The sequence below is a fragment of the Oncorhynchus gorbuscha genome, unplaced genomic scaffold, assembly GCF_021184085.1.
Source record: "Oncorhynchus gorbuscha isolate QuinsamMale2020 ecotype Even-year unplaced genomic scaffold, OgorEven_v1.0 Un_scaffold_777, whole genome shotgun sequence".
Classification (NCBI taxonomy): Eukaryota; Metazoa; Chordata; class Actinopteri; order Salmoniformes; family Salmonidae; genus Oncorhynchus; species Oncorhynchus gorbuscha.
This window is the reverse complement of record NW_025745807.1, coordinates 215,503-233,638: the sequence shown is the minus strand read 5'-3', so window position 1 is coordinate 233,638 and position 18,136 is coordinate 215,503. Positions and strand designations below refer to the sequence as shown.

At 46.9% G+C, this 18,136-nt stretch overlaps 1 protein-coding gene across 2 annotated transcripts in view; it reads right to left on the bottom strand.

Moving 5' to 3' along the window:
- The window catches only part of LOC124020226 (netrin-3-like), a 112,474-nt gene that overhangs the window by 17,567 nt on the left and 76,771 nt on the right, over window positions 1–18,136 (bottom strand). For both annotated transcript variants that reach the window (XM_046335593.1, XM_046335594.1), the window contains exons 3-5: window positions 12,298–12,486; window positions 4,346–4,495; window positions 651–707 (exon numbers count right to left, since the gene is read on the bottom strand). In XM_046335593.1, the coding sequence (XP_046191549.1) occupies window positions 651–707; window positions 4,346–4,495; window positions 12,298–12,486 (396 nt within the window). The remainder of the gene's footprint in view (window positions 1–650; window positions 708–4,345; window positions 4,496–12,297; window positions 12,487–18,136) is intronic.

Here is an 18,136-nt window from a genome sequence, read left to right as displayed (position 1 = left end):
TGGTGAAAATTCCACCTAGCTTATCAGAGGGCAAGGTGGAACTGCTAAGCCTATCGGTGGGCTAGCTGTGGTCTGGCAGTTGGGCTGATGAGATGACACCACAACTGTCACGGCCGAGCTAGACATTGAAGTTATTTTAAGTTGCCTCCTATTGCAATTCCTTCAAGTTGAGACCAAGTCTGTCTTTGGCTCACTGTAGTGTTTTTTGGGGGGACTAAAACACTACAGTGAATATTATAGTATTTATACCATAGTCTACGATAGTATTTGTTCATGTGGGATGTGAGAACTTCCAGGCCTTGCAGCACATATCTTGTGCCCTGGGCCTTGCAAAGTGGACCGTATCTCAACCCAACTGTGAAAGCTGAGTAGGGGTTGATGTAGTTGTGGGAGGTATATCTGTGGTCGCTGCAGCGTTGAGTTATGTCGTTAAAGGCTGTGATGAATCACAGGGCTGTGATGAATCACAGGGCTGTGATTCCACGAGGCAAAAGCGTTAAAAAACCCCAGGTTTTAAGACAATGGAACATCTCACTTGGATTGTGAGCAGTCATGGAACATCAACATAGAAACACAGTTAGAAAGGGATGCCAGAAATCTTAAAAAGGAAAATGAGTGAAATGTGAAATGAGCCTGGGGAAGTAACTGACCTGCCGGTTCCTCTGTGCTGCTGCTGACCATGGCTGTAGGGTTCACCACTGGGATCTCTGAAACACATGCATAGAACAACAGAGTTTTAACAAGAGCTTTATGGAAAAAATGTATGTCCATATAGTTGATGTAGACAGACATTGCTGTGGCCATATGCCTACTGTTTGCATATGTGGTCAAGCAGATTCGGTATGCCTGAATTCAATCACAGTTATTTGACATAGGAGGAAGACAGGAAGGAGGGTGTAGGTTGAAAATACACAGGGATAAAGATAGTGATATTGGCACACGCACACACGCTTTGTGGAAATATACTTTGAATCGAATTCTCTTCCTCTGAGATCTGTAGCACCAAACAAACATTGTGCAAGATATCAATGTATTTTAAAATGGAAATATCAGACAGATGGCAAAGGAGGGAGCCACCTATATTAGTAACATCTTTAGACAGATGCAAACTCCCTCAATACGCCTGATTAGCTCAACCAAAACCCTTTGCCGGTCTCGACCACAGTCAAAACAATCCAATCCTTAAGGAATTCCCTCCAAAACAAGGGTAATTATTCAATACAAATGCTAATACAACTAAAAAAGAATGCTAATGCTAACAACAAATCCACTGCCTCAATGATAACAACAGGCTAATTGGACACTGGCTTAGCATTGTTAGCGTGCACCCAGAGGGACTTGCCTTTCGACTGGGGAGTTAGAGGGACAATGAACCGGGTTGGAGTCAAACAAACAGACAGGGTGCTTCCTTGGAAAGAGTGTTTTGAGAGGCAAGTGGCAGTTGTCTCGCTTTGAAATTATGGACACCCCCACAAAGAAAAAGAAATAGGGCATTGAGCTTTGGAGTGCTTGGTAAAGGCAGGGAGGAGAGGAGAGCAGCTGGTCAGAGGCACAGTAAGCTGTAGGCAACTCCTTTGAAGGTGAAGACTTGAGGGGTAGATATTCACATGAAAAAGGGATATTGAGATGAGGGGCAGTGGTATCATACTAATTGGGCGTTAGCAGACCTGGTTTCTGTGTCTTACTGTGTTAGGGGGCAGAAGGGCTTGACCGGGGACTGATGGATAGTACCAACAAAATGGAGGGCGTTTTGGGAAGAGATGCCTTCGTACATGCATGAGCTGACAGACACACACACTGAGGCCAATAAACACACTCTCCTCATTGGGTGTCTTCAGTATCCCTGGAAAGTGTATGGTTGGTTAGTTTGCCGTGAGCGCCATTGTTTTCTCCTTTTTGCCCTCCACCATCTGCTCTGTAACACCAATGTGAAAGCAACAACACAGCACCATGTGGCACGGCGTGGTATAGCGTAGCAGGGTACGGCATGGTCTGTTGTGGCTTGTTCAGGGTTACACAAGTCTGGTGTGTGTGTGTGTGTGTCTGGGTCATTGTGCCAAACCACATGGCAGAGCACGATGGCAAGCTACCCTCTATTTCCCCAGCTCGCAGGTGGTGGACAAGTGGTCCGATTCATACATACAAACACACACTCACTCACTCACAGAGCACGCGCACGCAACACACAAACACACACGTGACTGTACTAAAGCCAAGTACTGGGGTCTCAGAGTAGCACAGACCAGACCACCATGATGTGTGACTGATGCCAGATTGGAACCTTTCTATCGCTACCTTGCTTTCACCAGGGCAGGTTAACTGAGAACACATTCTCTTTTACAACCCGGCCAAAGAGTGAGCAAATGTTTCTGGTGTTATTGTCTAATTATTTTCTTTTTTTAACAATTGCTGCGAAAGGCACCGAAAACTCGGATTTCTCTTTCAAACACAGGCAATGGTGTTATCTGGCTATAGAAATGAGACCGGGAATGAAACAGGTGTACCTGCCATATTACATGTGTGGCTCTAAACATGGGCATCGTACATGGTTCATGGTTTCTCCAGTATCGTACATGGTTCATGGTTTCTCCAGCATTGTACATGGTTCATGGTTTTTCCAGTATCGTACATGGTTCATGGTTTCTCCAGTATCGTACATGGTTCATGGTTTCTCCAGTATCGTACATGGGTCATGGTTTCTCCAGTATCGTACATGGGTCATGGTTTCTCCAGTATCGTACATGGGTCATGGTTTATCCAGCATTGTACATGGTTCATGGTTTCTCCAGTATCGTACATGGGTCATGGTTTCTCCAGTATCGTACATGGGTCATGGTTTCTCCAGTATCGTACATGGTTCATGGTTTCTCCAGCATTGTACATGGTTCATGGTTTCTCCAGTATCGTACATGGGTCATGGTTTCTCCAGTATCGTACATGGTTCATGGTTTCTCCAGTATCGTACATGGGTCATGGTTTCTCCAGTATCGTACATTGGTCATGGTTTCTCCAGTATCGTACATGGGTCATGGTTTCTCCAGTATCGTACATGGTTCATGGTTTCTCCAGTATCGTACATGGGTCATGGTTTCTCCAGTATCGTACATGGTTCATGGTTTCTCCAGTATCGTACATGGGTCATGGTTTCTCCAGTATCATACATGGGTCATGGTTTCTCCAGTATCGTACATGGGTCATGGTTTCTCCAGTATCGTACATGGTTCATGGTTTCTCCAGCATTGTACATGGTTCATGGTTTCTCCAGTATCGTACATGGTTCATGGTTTCTCCAGTATCGTACATGGGTCATGGTTTCTCCAGTATCGTACATGGGTCATGGTTTCTCCAGTATCGTACATGGTTCATGGTTTCTCCAGTATCGTACATGGGTCATGGTTTCTCCAGTATCGTACATGGGTCATGGTTTCTCCAGTATCGTACATGGTTCATGGTTTCTCCAGTATCGTACATGGTTCATGGTTTCTCCAGTATCGTACATGGTTCATGGTTTCTCCAGTATCTTACATGGGTCATGGTTTCTCCAGTATCTTACATGGGTATGGTTTCTCCAGTATCATACATGGGTCATGGTTTCTCCAGTATCTTACATGGGTAAGGTTTCTCCAGTATCTTACATGGGTATGATTTCTCCAGTATCGTACATGGTTCATGGTTTCTCCAGTATTGTACATGGTTCATGGTTTCTCCAGTATCTTACATGGGTATGGTTTCTCCAGTATCGTACATGGTTCATGGTTTCTCCAGTATCGTATATGGTTCATGGTTTCTCCAGTATCGTACATGGGTCATGGTTTCTCCAGTATCGTACATGGGTATGGCTTCTCCAGTATCGTACATGGTTCATGGTTTTTCCAGTATCGTACATGGGTATGGTTTCTCTAGTATCGTACAAAGGTATGGTTCCCCCATTATGTTACACACACAGAGCCACTCACAACAATCATGCACACCATGATGGATGTATTTGAAAGATGGTTCATCAATACATGATGCTTCCCTCATGAGAATGTGTTCCTGCTTTGGGGCCTCCCCTGTGTCATAAAGTCATTGACATGCACTTAACAGAAGCACATATTTATTTCAGTCATCATTGGAAGTACTGTTTTTGCAATCAGTGGCCCTCCGTGTTTGTGGCTGTGAGTATATGCAAGCAGTTTGTTTGAGCGTGACTTGTGAGTGTGACCCATAATTGTGAAACCTATGTGTCTGCTTGTGCGTGTATGTATGTGTGAGCTACGAGAGCTATAAGTGAATATGTGACCTGCGAGTGTGCGTGAGGTTGACCTGCAAGCTATGAGTGTGTGTGTGTATGTGATCTACTCACTGATGCAGGGGGCCACGGGCGAGCGGCTCTGCTGGTAGCCCTTGGCACAGCGGTTGCAGGCGATGCCCGTCACGCCGTCCTTACAGGGGCACTGGCCCGTCGTCTGGTTACATGTCTTCCCTGCTGCACCCACCGGGTGGCAGTCACAGGCTGGAGAGAGGGAGGGAGAGGGAGGTGAGAGGGGGAGAGAGAAGGCAAGGGGGGGGTTAGATGTGGCATTTTGAGAAACAATCAATAGTTAGTCACACAGATGTTCAGTGTCACTTTTAAGGTTTATTTGTGACTCGACTCAAACACGATGCCATTTTGAACCCTTTCATGAATAGGCTCAGTATTACAACAAATCCTAGTTAATCATCATCTGCCATAGTATTCCACAGTTTTCCAGATGCAACGGGACTGAGTGTTCCTCTAGTCTATTGCCTCTATCCTCCAGACTGTAGGTCTGAGATTACTTCTGCTCACTTGGGCTACACTGCCACTGTCGCCTCCAGGTTTTGGGACCAATACCCTGCAAAGGTGTGTTTGTGCGCATGCATACGTGTGTGTTTGTGCGTGCAAGTGCATACATGTATTTGTGTGTGTTTGCATATGTTTGTGTGGACAGGGAAGAAAAGCCTCCATTTGTCTAGTCTCTCAAGTGCTACGCTGGTGCCTGTGTGTGTGTGACACACTGACACACACACACCCACTCTGCAGTTTCATCGCTTCCCGAAAATCTGCCCGCCGCCCGCCGAGTGCCAACAGAAATACGCCAGCCAGAAAGAGTCCCAGTCCCTCTGTCCTTCATGATATGCTCTGGCTGTCCAAACGCACATTGAGCAATAGAGGGCTTTTTATGTCTAAAAATCTGCAGAATACAAGACTCGGCTTGTCGGTCAACTCTTCTCTTCCAAGAGCTCTTTACAAGGTGACAGAGAGGAGACTGAGGCGAAGAGAGAGAGAAGCAGAATAGGGGAGAAGGACAAATACAGAGAAAGTGGAAAGAGTGTGAGAGAGAGAGAAAGAGAAAAAATGGTGTTAAAATTGAGAGCGAGAGAAGCGATAGAAAGAGAGAGAGGAGAGAGGAGAGAGGAGAGAGAAAGGGCGGCAGGGTAGCCTAGTGGTTATAGCGTTGGACTAGTAACCGAAAGGTTGCAAGTTCAAATCCCCGAGCTGACAAGGTACAAAATCTGTAGTTCTGCCCCTGAACAGGCAGTTAACCTACTGTTCCTAGGCTGTCATTGAAAATAAGATTTTTTTCTTAACTGACTTGCCTAGTAAAATAAAGGTAAAATAAAAAATAAATAAAAAAGTAGAATAAAGAGAGAGACACAGAGGGGAAGAACAGTGAAAGGGAGAGGGTGAGAGATAACATGGTCCAACTTTGCCTCTGGTGTGCTCATCATCATCAAATCTCCCTTGGCTCAACCCAGCTCAACAGTTAAAACAGAAATGTGAATGTGTTTAAGAAACCACACACACATGCACACATACTATCGGAAGATAAACCTCTCTATCCACACACTATCAAGTATCACCATTACACTTTAGACTGGTCCAATTCGACAGACCTGACACATAAAAACACAAACTTTAATATCCCAGTAACATTCTGCTTTAAAGGGTGTGATTAAATGATTTGGCTTGAAACTGCAGTTCCTCTATCCAGAGTAAATAAAAAGCCATGCTTTCAAAAAATAAAATAAAAACTAAAAAAAACCTCATGATTTAATAATGAAATGGTACATTTTATCTTGTCGATCAGTTCTGGCATCGAGAATAGCTTTTGGCCAAAAAACCTTGAAAAGATAGGGGAGGACGCCTCTTTTCCCCTACTTAATTAGAAAACACATTCGCTGAGCTGCAAAATGGCCAAAGCAAACTGCCTTACTTAAAGGGATACTTTGGGATTTTGGCAATGAGGTACTTTATCTACTTCCCCAGAGTCAGAACTAGTGGATACTATTTTTATGTCTGGGCGTGCAGTTTGAAGGAAGTTGCTAACTAGCGTTAGCTAGCATGCTACCAACTAACTTCTACCATACTGGACACAGAGACATAACAATGGTATCCACAAGTTCATCACACTCTGGGGAAGTAGTTAACGGGCATCATTGCAACAATCCTGAAGTATGCCTGCAACAGTAATGTGATAGCTGGTAATTGTCCTCTCGCTTTCATAAAAACAACAAGAAATGGCGAAACAAGCATTTGGGGAAAACCCAGTAACCAAATAGTCTCTGATAGGGCCTGCCAAGGAATGGCAGCTGCTAACAGGAGTTTTCTTCAGGGCCTTGCTTTGTTGTTCCCCTTAGTAGGAATCAGTTTATTTTATTTTTTAAATGTTGTGGACTTATCAGCTGTGTTTCATTAACACGTCTAAAGGGGCACCAATCCCAGGGATGCCCAAAATTCCCAAAAAGAGATGGAGGCCCCGTCCGCGTTGCACCTAGGCACAGGAACAAGTTCGGAGCGTTTGGCAGTAGAGAAGTCACATGGTAGACATGGAACAAAACAGGAACTAAGTCGTACTAGAAGTACCTTGAGTCCGGACCCACATTTGACTATCAACCTCCCCGTGCGTCACCCCACTCAATACAGACTAACACTCTACTACAAACCCTGCCAAACCACAGCCAATCAAAGCCTTCCGTGAATTTGGAGCCGGGTCAGGTGGTGGGGATTTTGCACGGAATGTGAGCTGTCAGATATACGAAGCAAACGAACAGATGCACTTTGACATCCCAGCCGGACGGAACAGCCACATATGTCTGAAGAACAGAGCACTAACCCCCCCCCCCCACCCGACCACACCCTCCCTCATTACCAGCTCACATGGTACTGACTCCCTCAGTTCGTTTTGTTTCGTCAAACCTACCAGCATTTGTTCCCCTGCTCCAGACTGTTCTTGCACCTGTTTTTTAGTCCTTCCCGGTTTTGAGGTCCTGTCTGCCCTGACCCTGAGCCTGCCTGCTGTTCTATACCTTTCCCCACCTCTCTGGCTTACTGACCTCTGCCTGCCCTGACCCTGACCCTGACCCTGAGCCTGCCGTTCTATACCTTTCCCCACCTCACTGGATTACTGACTTCCTCCTGCCCTGACCCTGACCCTGACCCTGAGCCTGCCGTTCTATACCTTTCCCCACCTCACTGGATTACTGACTTCCTCCTGCCCTGACCCTGACCCTGACCCTGAGCCTGCTGTTCTATACCTTTCCCCACCTCTCTGGATTACTGACCTCTGCCTGCCCTGACCCTGACCCCGACCCTGAGCCTGCCGTTCTATACCTTTCCCCACCTCTCTGGATTACTGACCTCCTCCTGCCCTGACCCTGACCCTGACCCTGAGCCTGCCGTTCTATACCTTTCCCCACCTCTCTGGATTACTGACCTCCTCCTGCCCTGACCGTGACCCTGAGCCTGCTGTTCTATACCTTTCCCCACCTCTCTGGATTACTGACCTCTGCCTGCCCTGACCCTGACCCCGACCCTGAGCCTGCCGTTCTATACCTTTCCCCACCTCTCTGGATTACTGACCTCCTCCTGCCCTGACCCTGACCCCGACCCTGAGCCTGCCGTTCTATACCTTTCCCCACCTCTCTGGATTACTGACCTCCTCCTGCCCTGACCGTGACCCTGAGCCTGCCGTTCTATACCTTTCCCCACCTCACTGGATTACTGACCTCCTCCTGCCCTGACCCTGACCCCGACCCTGAGCCTGCCGTTCTATACCTTTCCCCACCTCTCTGGATTACTGACCTCTGCCTGCCCTGACCCTGACCCCGACCCTGAGCCTGCCGTTCTATACCTTTCCCCACCTCTCTGGATTACTGACCTCCTCCTGCCCTGACCCTGACCCCGACCCTGAGCCTGCCGTTCTATACCTTTCCCCACCTCTCTGGATTACTGACCTCCTCCTGCCCTGACCCTGACCCCGACCCTGAGCCTGCCGTTCTATACCTTTCCCCACCTCTCTGGATTACTGACCTCCTCCTGCCCTGACCCTGACAGTGACCCTGAGCCTGCCGTTCTATACCTTTCCCCACCTCACTGGATTACTGACCTCTGCCTGCTCTGACCCTGACTCTGAGCCTGCCGTTCTATAGCTTTCCCCACCTCACTGGATTACTGATCTCTGCCTGCTCTGACCCTGACTCTGAGCCTGCCGTTCTATAGCTTTCCCCACCTCACTGGATTACTGACCCCTGCCTGCCCTGACCCTGACCCTGAGCCTGCCGTTCTATACCTTTCCCCACCTCTCTGGATTACTGACCTCTGCCTGCCCTGACCCTGACCCTGACCCTGACCCTGACCCTGACCCTGACCCTGACCCTGACCCTGACCCTGACCCTGACCCTGAGCCTGCCGTTCTATACCTTTCCCCACCTCTCTGGATTACTGACCCCTGCCTGCCCTGACCCTGACCCTGAGCCTGCCGTTCTATACCTTTCCCCACCTCTCTGGATTACTGACCTCTGCCTGCCCTGACCCTGACCCTGACCCTGACCCTGACCCTGAGCCCGCCGTTCTATACCTTTCCCCACCTCACTGGATTACTGACCTCTGCCTGCCCTGACCCTGACCCTGACCCTGAGCCTGCCGTTCTATACCTTTCCCCACCTCACTGGATTACTGACCTCTGCCTGCCCTGACCCTGACCCTGACCCTGAGCCTGCCGTTCTATACCTTTCCCCACCTCACTGGATTACTGACCTCTGCCTGCCCTGACCCTGACCCTGACCCTGAGCCTGCCGTTCTATACCTTTCCCCACCTCACTGGATTACTGACCTCTGCCTGCCCTGACCCTGACCCTGACCCTGACCCTGACCCTGACCCTGACCCTGACCCTGACCCTGCCCGCCGTTCTATACCTTTCCCCACCTCACTGGATTACTGACCTCTGCCTGCCCTGACCCTGACCCTGAGCCTGCCGTTCTATACCTTTCCCCACCTCACTGGATTACTGACCTCTGCCTGCCCTGACCCTGACCCTGACCCTGAGCCTGCCGTTCTATACCTTTCCCCACCTCTCTGGATTACTGACCCCTGCCTGCCCTGACCCTGACCCTGAGCCTGCCGTTCTATACCTTTCCCCACCTCTCTGGATTACTGACCTCTGCCTGCCCTGACCCTGACCCTGACCCTGACCCTGACCCTGACCCTGACCCTGAGCCCGCCGTTCTATACCTTTCCCCACCTCACTGGATTACTGACCTCTGCCTGCCCTGACCCTGACCCTGAGCCTGCCGTTCTATACCTTTCCCCACCTCACTGGATTACTGACCTCTGCCTGCCCTGACCCTGACCCTGACCCTGAGCCTGCCGTTCTATACCTTTCCCCACCTCTCTGGATTACTGACCTCTGCCTGCTCTGACCCTGACCCTGAGCCTACCGTTCTATACCTTTCCCCACTTCACTGGATTACTGACCTCTGCCTGCCTTTGACCTGTCGTTTGCCTGCCCTTGTATTAGAAATGCACTTTTGTTTCTTTCGACACGGTCTGCATCTGGGTCATACCTGAAACCTGATAGGCATGGGCATTTTGGTATTGGAATGACTCATCTTAGATTTCCTAATTCCCTTTCGAAAAAGTGATTCTATAAAAATGATTTAGCTCCACTTCAGAAGCTACCTGGAGGTGTCAATACATTCAGTATTGAGTCGATTTGTGGAATTCTGTTGGAAAGTGCTGCTGACCCACTCAACGGTCTGAATTTGAAATCCATTCATTCTAGTCAACATAGATGCCAACATTACAACATGTTAGGAGGCACATAAAGGGCTGACATTGAAGACCTCATAGGTAAGACTGGTTACAGTCGCACCGGTGATGGCCCGCAAGTTTCTTTAATTTGCTGGCTGTTTTTATGTATGTAGCAGCATAAAGCCGTGGATTGAGAGTGGCAGCAGCCACTGCCCCGGCGTGCAGGAGCTGAGAACCCCACGGAGAGGCACTGCGGATGGGGGGTGGAGGGGGGTTGGGACCTGTGTGTGTGTTAACTAAGCACCAGGGTGTAACTGGGAGCAGATGGGAGAGACGCTGCCACTTGACCCTCCATCAGAGTCTGGCCTGTCCATTAAACTGGCAATCCTTAAAGAGTGTGTGTTGGACACTCACTCAAGCACGCGGACACACATTAGCACACACTCACACACATACACACACACTGCAGGTCCGACATGGACACTCGTCCACAAAGGAGGTCTGATTGGAAGCAGGCAGACGTTCCTCCCCCCCAACCCTCAAGACCTACCCGCCCATTCCTCACTTCCTTTAAACATAGTGGTGGCAGGTAGCCTAGTGGTTAGTGTGTTGGGCCAGTAACCGAAAGGTTGCTAGATTGAATCCTCCAGCTTTCAGGGTAGAAATCTGTTGTTCTGCTCCTGAACAAGGCAGTTAACCCACTGTTCCTGGGCTGTTATTGTAAATACGAATTTGTTCTTAACTGAATTGCCTAGTTAAATAAAATAAAATATATTTTTTTAAACACCTGTATTTTATTGCCGTTCCTCCACTTGAGACATGACACCGATCATATTTGAACCCCTGACCATTATCCTGGCCCTGTCACATGTGGACAAATATATTGAACACTGCGGCAGAGAAAAAAGCTAGAACGAATCAGAGGATCAGAGAGAAGTAGAGAATAGATGAGAAGAGAGCTTGGTCCTCACGAGAGGGAGAGAAAGTGAGAGGGGGGGCGGGGGGGCGGTGGAAAGTAACAGGTCCTAAAAGGGTCTGGGATTGGTCTGATCAATCATGGTACCAGCCGCCCAGGTTGAGGGTCGTTTCCACAGGAACTTTAATTTCCGTCACATCTGGCCTCCCAAGGGGGAGGGAGATAAAGTTTTTACCGCTGAGCGGGTCTGACCTGCTGCGCACTGCTCCGCTTTGAGAAAAACAGATCACCTCCAGGGCCCGAGCACTGCAGCACTCCCAGGCACGGGTTGCGTGTGTGTGTGATGTGTCTTGCATTGGCAACAACGACATACGTTTCGTTACAGCTGAGTCATAGCTACCTGTAATTATACTGTATGTTACTTGTCATTTGTGAATGCCAAAACAATTGCTAAAGTCAATTACTGTGTCACAGTGGTCAATTGCTCTGTGAGTGGACAAATGGCATGGGTGTGCCCCCCCACAAAAAAAAATCACTGTTGTGGCAAGTTTGTACTGTACAGTATAATGAAAATGTATTTAATATTGATATAATATGGTCAATAGTAATGTGCCATCATACCATTGGGAACTCCTTTTCATTTATAGTTACTTGGGTCATGCCCTCAGTTTTGGGTCGGCCCGGAGTGGAAAACTGACCAGGAGCCAATGAGGGGAGATTCCCACCATGGAATCTCCAACAAAAGACCTTCACAGCTAATAGTGTTGCTAGTTCTCAACATCCACGTTGTTTTGAGTTCTCTGGAAGTAATCCCGTAACTTCTCATTATAATCTATAGACTCAAGAAAAAATGCCAGCTCCCTCTTCTATTGATTTTCACATTTCTCCAAGCAACAATGATAAAAAGCTGTCAGTGTATGAATTTGCCAGAAAAATATTCACTGCAAATTCTAAACATTCCACAATTCAAACACCACTTTTTCCATGAGAAATAACTCAATTGGCTGCTAATTTAATGTGGCTTGTGGTCCAGTGTAATATTTTTCATGTGGGTTTTCAGGAGAACAGCTTCTTTGACGGATTCAAATGATTTACTTAATTAAGGAGGCTTGGTATTAATTTGTTTTTACCCTAGGAGGGTGGAAAGAGCCAAAGAGTTGGAAGTGAGTTTGCCAGCCTACTTCTTAGAATAGTTGTACTAATCCTGTTATAACTGTGATACATCAGTTGATGTAAATAAATACCCATTTTGAATAAAACATGTAAATGAATCTCCTGAATTGACTGAATTGAAAAGGACCATTTACGCTATAAACCCTGTTCTGAGAGATGGAGTATTCTCCATACCTTTGCAGGCGCGACGGTGTGTGATGGGCTTGGACATATCCCGGAAGAAGCCTTCCTTGCAGTAGTGGCAGTGGCGTCCAGCCGTGTTGTGGCGACAGTTCATGCACACGCCTCCACTCTTTCTCCCTGACAGCTTGTACAGCTCCATGTTGAAGCGGCAGCGCCGGGCATGCAGGTTGCAGTTACACGCTACGAGAGGGAGGAATGAGGGAAGGGGAAAAGAGAGGCAAAAATAAAGTTTAGATGTCTTGTATGTTCAGTGAGAATAGCTTTACTTCTTCATATATCAAAACATGTTCAAGGTACTTAACCTGTTGCGACGAGCAATCCCGTACCCGGGATCGTAATTATAGCCTCAAGCTCATTACCATAATGCAACGTTAACTATTCATGAAAATTGCAAATGAAATGAAATAAATATATTGGCTCTCAAGCTTAGCCTTTTGTTAGAAACCAGTAATAGTTGAAAAGCATTTGGTGAACTGGCATCGCCACAGGTTGAAGTACAACAATCAGCATTATTGGTATAGTCTGGGTATACGCCATAAATCACAGTATTTGAAAGCACATTTTCAAAACACTCATTCAGATATATGATTGTAGCTTGCTCAGTAGATGTAGGCCTCTTGTAAGGCAGCGTCGCCTATGGGCACAAACCCACCGTCACTGGACCAGACAGGACTGGCAAAAAGTGCTCTTCACTGACGAGTCGCGGTTTTGTCTCACCAGGAGTGATGGTCGGATTCACGTTTATCGTCGAAGGAATGAGCGTTACCCGGAGGCCTCTACTCTGGAGTGGGATCGATTTGGAGGTGGAGGGTCTGTCATCGTCTGGGGCGGTGTTTCACAGCATCATCGGACTGTGCTTGTTATCATTGCAGGAAATCTCAACTCTGAGCGTTACAGGGAAGACATCCTCCTCCCTCATGTGGTACCCTTCCTGCAGGCTCATCCTGACATGACACTCCAGCATGACAATGCCAACAGCCATACGGTTCGTTCTGTGTGTGATTTCCTGCAAGACAGGAATGTCAGTGTTCTGCCATGGCCAGCGAAGAGTCCGGATCTGAATCCCATTGAGCACGTCTGGGACCTGTTGGATCAGAGGGTGAGGGCTAGGGCCATTCCCCCCAGAAATGCCCAGGAACTTGCAGGTGCCTCGTATACTCCAGCAGCACTACTCCGGTACACTCCAGCAGCACTACACCGGTACACTCCAGCAGCACTACTCCGGTACACTCCAGCACCACTACTCCGGTACACTCCAGCAACACTACACCGGTACACTCCAGCAGCACTACACCGGTACACTCCAGCAACACTACACCGGTACACTCCAGCAACACTACACCGGTACACTCCAGCAACACTACACCGGTACACTCCAGCAGCACTACTCCGGTACACTCTAGCAGCACTACTCCGGTACACTCCAGCAGCACTACACCGGTACACTCCAGCAGCACTACTCCGGTACACTCTAGCATCACTACTCCGGTACACTCTAGCAGCACTACACCGGTACACTCCAGCAGCACTACACCGGTACACTCCAGCAGCACTACACCGGTACACTCCAGCAGCACTACACTGGTACACTCCAGCAGCACTACACCGGTACACTCCAGCAGCACTACTCCGGTACACTCCAGCAACACTACACCGGTACACTCCAGCAGCACTACACCGGTACACTCCAGCAACACTACACCGGTACACTCCAGCAGCACTACACCGCTGCACCAAAGAAACTAATTGAATTGCACCTATCCTACTCTTTTGCCTGGCCAGTAACTGTTTTATGAAAATCTGAGTAATCTTTGTCCAAGGAAACATTTCTGTTTGGTCTCAGAGAATGTGAAACAGTTAGCAAATAAGATCTAGTTAGTCGTAACTGTCCTCTCCAAATTTAGCTGGAATTGAACCTGAAACGGTTTGAGAAATGCCATTGGTTAATGATAGGCCTACCTCTCGTCTTGGGCGGAGCAGAACATCATATGTCATTAACGTCACCAGTGATTAACGTCACCAGTACCACATCTTTATGATATATATCTTGTCTTAATCGCAAAGTGACTCCAAGAGACAGGATGGAATGTCTGACTCAAATATGGGACAATTCAACTATTTTTTCTAAATGACTGTTTGAATTTGTTGATCAAATGCGGAACAAAGGGCCATAATGCGGAACTGTCCAGCACAAGCTGGGACATTTGGTAACTCTAGTCTGCACTGACTGAGAGCATGGTGCCATGAAGTGTTGCCAATCACAGTGTGTGGTAGACAGATAGACTTCTTTGTTCTAGCCAAGAACAGTGTTATATCCACATCCAGTACAGAGATTGCCACCACGTCAAGCTTGGCTTTGAATTTGATAACAAAATTACCTTTGATGGGACCATGAGATACTTGAACGAAAAATCTCAAGGCCATATCAATAATAATGGGAATTTTAAACCATCCGACAGTGGAATTCTGTTTCTCAAATGCTACTTCCCTCGGAAGAGGAATGCCTGGCACAGGGAGATGGGAACGAAGACATTTCTCCTCCCAGTTTTACATGGTCGCAGGCCCCAGGAACAGAGCACATTCTCAGACTCCTTCCCTCAATTCCATCTGCCAGTTATTATGCAGCCAATTTCCATGGAATTCTACATTTAATGAAATACTAGTTGGATTTGAATCCCCCTTGGACATGTCCTGTTTCTGAAGCTACGCTGCTGCTGGCTCTTTAGGGGTGTGTTCTTGGAGGCTGGTGGCATGGGGTCCTTGGTTTGACCCTTGACCTCAAGCCATTTTAACAGAAGGGTTTGGACCATAGACATGACATCATTGGTCTGGACACATGGATGGATGTTATTGAGAATGAAGAACTGGCACGGGTGACACCCACAGTAGGTTTAATAAAAACACTTACCATCATTTTTTTTTTTAAATGGAAAAATACAGGTAGTCTGAAAATGTCCATTGAATATATCTATTGGTCGACATGGATCAATTTACTGTAAAAAATTATTGTAAATCTATTAACAATGTGACATCTATGAACGAACAACCACCGGAGAGCCAGGCAAATCCGGAAGAATGGCGGCTGGGAAATGCAGCTAGCTAACGTGGCTCCAGTGGCTAAGAGAAGGATGCGGTTGATTCAAGAAGAACACCGAAAATTCTAAGAGAAATGGACAGACAAGTATATTTTCTATACTGCATGATGGGACTAGTTCACTGTGTCTTATTTGACAGAAGGCAGTCAATTGTTTTAAACAAGAAAATGTAGAGTGACATTTCCAGTCACACATTTCCACCATGAAGCAACCTCAGAAACAACAAAATAACACAACTCAAAAGGACAGCTCAAAGGACAACAACAAATGGTGGACAGAAACAAACCTTCACAGACGGGAGATTGTCAAAGAATGTTTTAGGCCTCAGCCCAAAATATTGTATGCCGATTTCACAAACAAGGAAGCTATTTTAAAGCAAATTAAGGGACTGCAACTCTCAGACTTGACCATAACGAGATGAATAGACAACATCAGTGAGGCCATCGGTAAGCAACTGATTACTGACATATCCGTGACGCCGTGTTTTAGTATTGCGCTTGGCGAAAGCACTGATGTCAGTGACATTGCCCAATTATGCGTTTGGGTCCGCTTCCCTCAAACCTAAAAAAAATGTTCAGAGAGAAACATTTCTGTTTTACTGCCCCTTCAGGGACAAACACGAGGAGAGGATATCTTGATAGTCCTTGTTACATTTTCTGCTGATAATAATATTGACTGGTCAAATCTGGCATCTGTATCCACTGATGGCAACCCAAGCATGCGAGGGGAGAAGGGACTCATAGGCCTGATGAGAAAGAGAGGATATTCCCGAATTTGTTACGTTTCATTGTATCATTCGTCAGGAAGCACTTGTGGCTATACTCACTGACTGACTTACAGAATGTGATTCAGCAAGTTATGCGCGTGGTGAACATTATTATTGCGAGGGCACTGAATCACCGGCAATTCCCGGGAGTTGCTGGAGGAATACCAGACAGAATACAGCAAGATTTGAAAAGATTTCTTTCTCTCCTCCCTCAAATCCGTGAATTTGTTGCAAACAAGGGGAGAGAGGAGCCAGAGCTGGATGATCCACAGTGGATATTAAGGCTTTTTTAACTGACATCACCTGCCACCTGAACACAGTGAATCTCCAGCTCCAAGGGAAAGCTACAATTCCGGGCAAAATGCTACGTGTGGTCACAGTGTTTCAAAATAAAATCACCAGACAGTTTTCATACCTGACAAACAGTTTGTTAATTTCCCAAAACTCAGAGCAGTCGCCAGATCCAACCCAGACATACAGCAATATTTTAGCTATGATGCATTTGTGCATGTGTTGGAAGAGTTGAAGTTGGAGTTTGAGTCAAGATTCAAGGATATGATGGAGTACAAGGAGTTTTTCAACTTCATTGAGAACCCCTTTCATGTGCCAGTGTCATCTCCGACCCCAGTCATCACAGCCCTCTGTCCTGACCGTGCTGGAATAGAGAGTGAGATAGTGTCATCTCTGACCCCAGTCATCACAGCCCTCTGTCCTGACCGTGCTGGAATAGAGAGTGAGATGGTGTCATCTCTGACCCCAGTCATCACAGCCCTCTGTCCTGACCGTGCTGGAATAGAGAGTGATGTAGTGGAGCTGCGGGCAAATGACACATTGCAAGTTGAACTAAGATCAGGTGTTACCCCTTTCTGGAGCCTTGTGTCAGACACAGAGTATCCACTTCTGAAGCAATGTGTGCAAAAGGTGACATTCTTTGTCAGCACTTATTCATGTGAAGCTACATTTTCAACAATGAACATTGTGAAACAAAAACAGAGAAACAGACTTACTAAACACCTGGATTGCCTCACAAGCAACAACAGACTATAAATTTACAAGGAATTCAGTCAAGGAGCAGAAGGGACATTTTTGCTCATCCAACTACTGAAGTAACCCTTAATATGGGTCTAATTTACAGTATGTGATGTAGCCTATTTGATGTGTGTGTATACATATACATTTGTGATGTGCTGTACATCAAATCAATTGCATGTGCTCTATTGCTCTGAATTTGTTCTCAATTGATAATTGATAATATTGGAAGAAAAAGTACAACAAATGACAGATCTGTGCGGCCCTCTGAATGATTGTCTCAACCCAATGGGGCCCCCTTAAAAAGAATAGTGAGTAACACTGGTTTGGAGGGTGGGGCGAACTGGAGGAGGGATGGAGATTGTGATAAAACGTCGCAAACACACAAACAGCTGTGTCCATTAGCACCTTGTAGCCGGATCACTGGCACTCTCATTTTTCTCCAGCCTAAATCCTATACTGCCATACGTCCCTCCTTCACATGGAGGAATTCAATGTTCAATATTAGGACTTTTCTACACAAAATGGACAAATAATTTGGATCAACAGATTGTCTAAACTGCCATTGTGAATAGGAATAAACTGGACAATAAAAAAGTCCAGGTCTAGAGCTCTAGAGTTCCAATGTAAGAGGAAATCTCAAATGCTGGATTAGACCTGTTGAGAAAGGGAGAGCGTGTTTATGTGTTGTGAATCAGTTGCTTGCACTACAGCTGGACCTGATACTTTAAACAAGACGTTCCCATTATTCCTCTCTCTCTTTAAAAAAAAGCTTGAGAAGAGGGAAATGAAGAGAAATGAGAAAGAGGAATCTAGAGAGGGGTGGGGGGGTGTTAACTTCACCTCAGTGCCTGCTCGAGGATTTGCTGCGGCACTTGGAATGTTTATGGGTTTGTTTTGAAGTGCTTTGTGCACAGCTACTAGGACTCACACAACACAC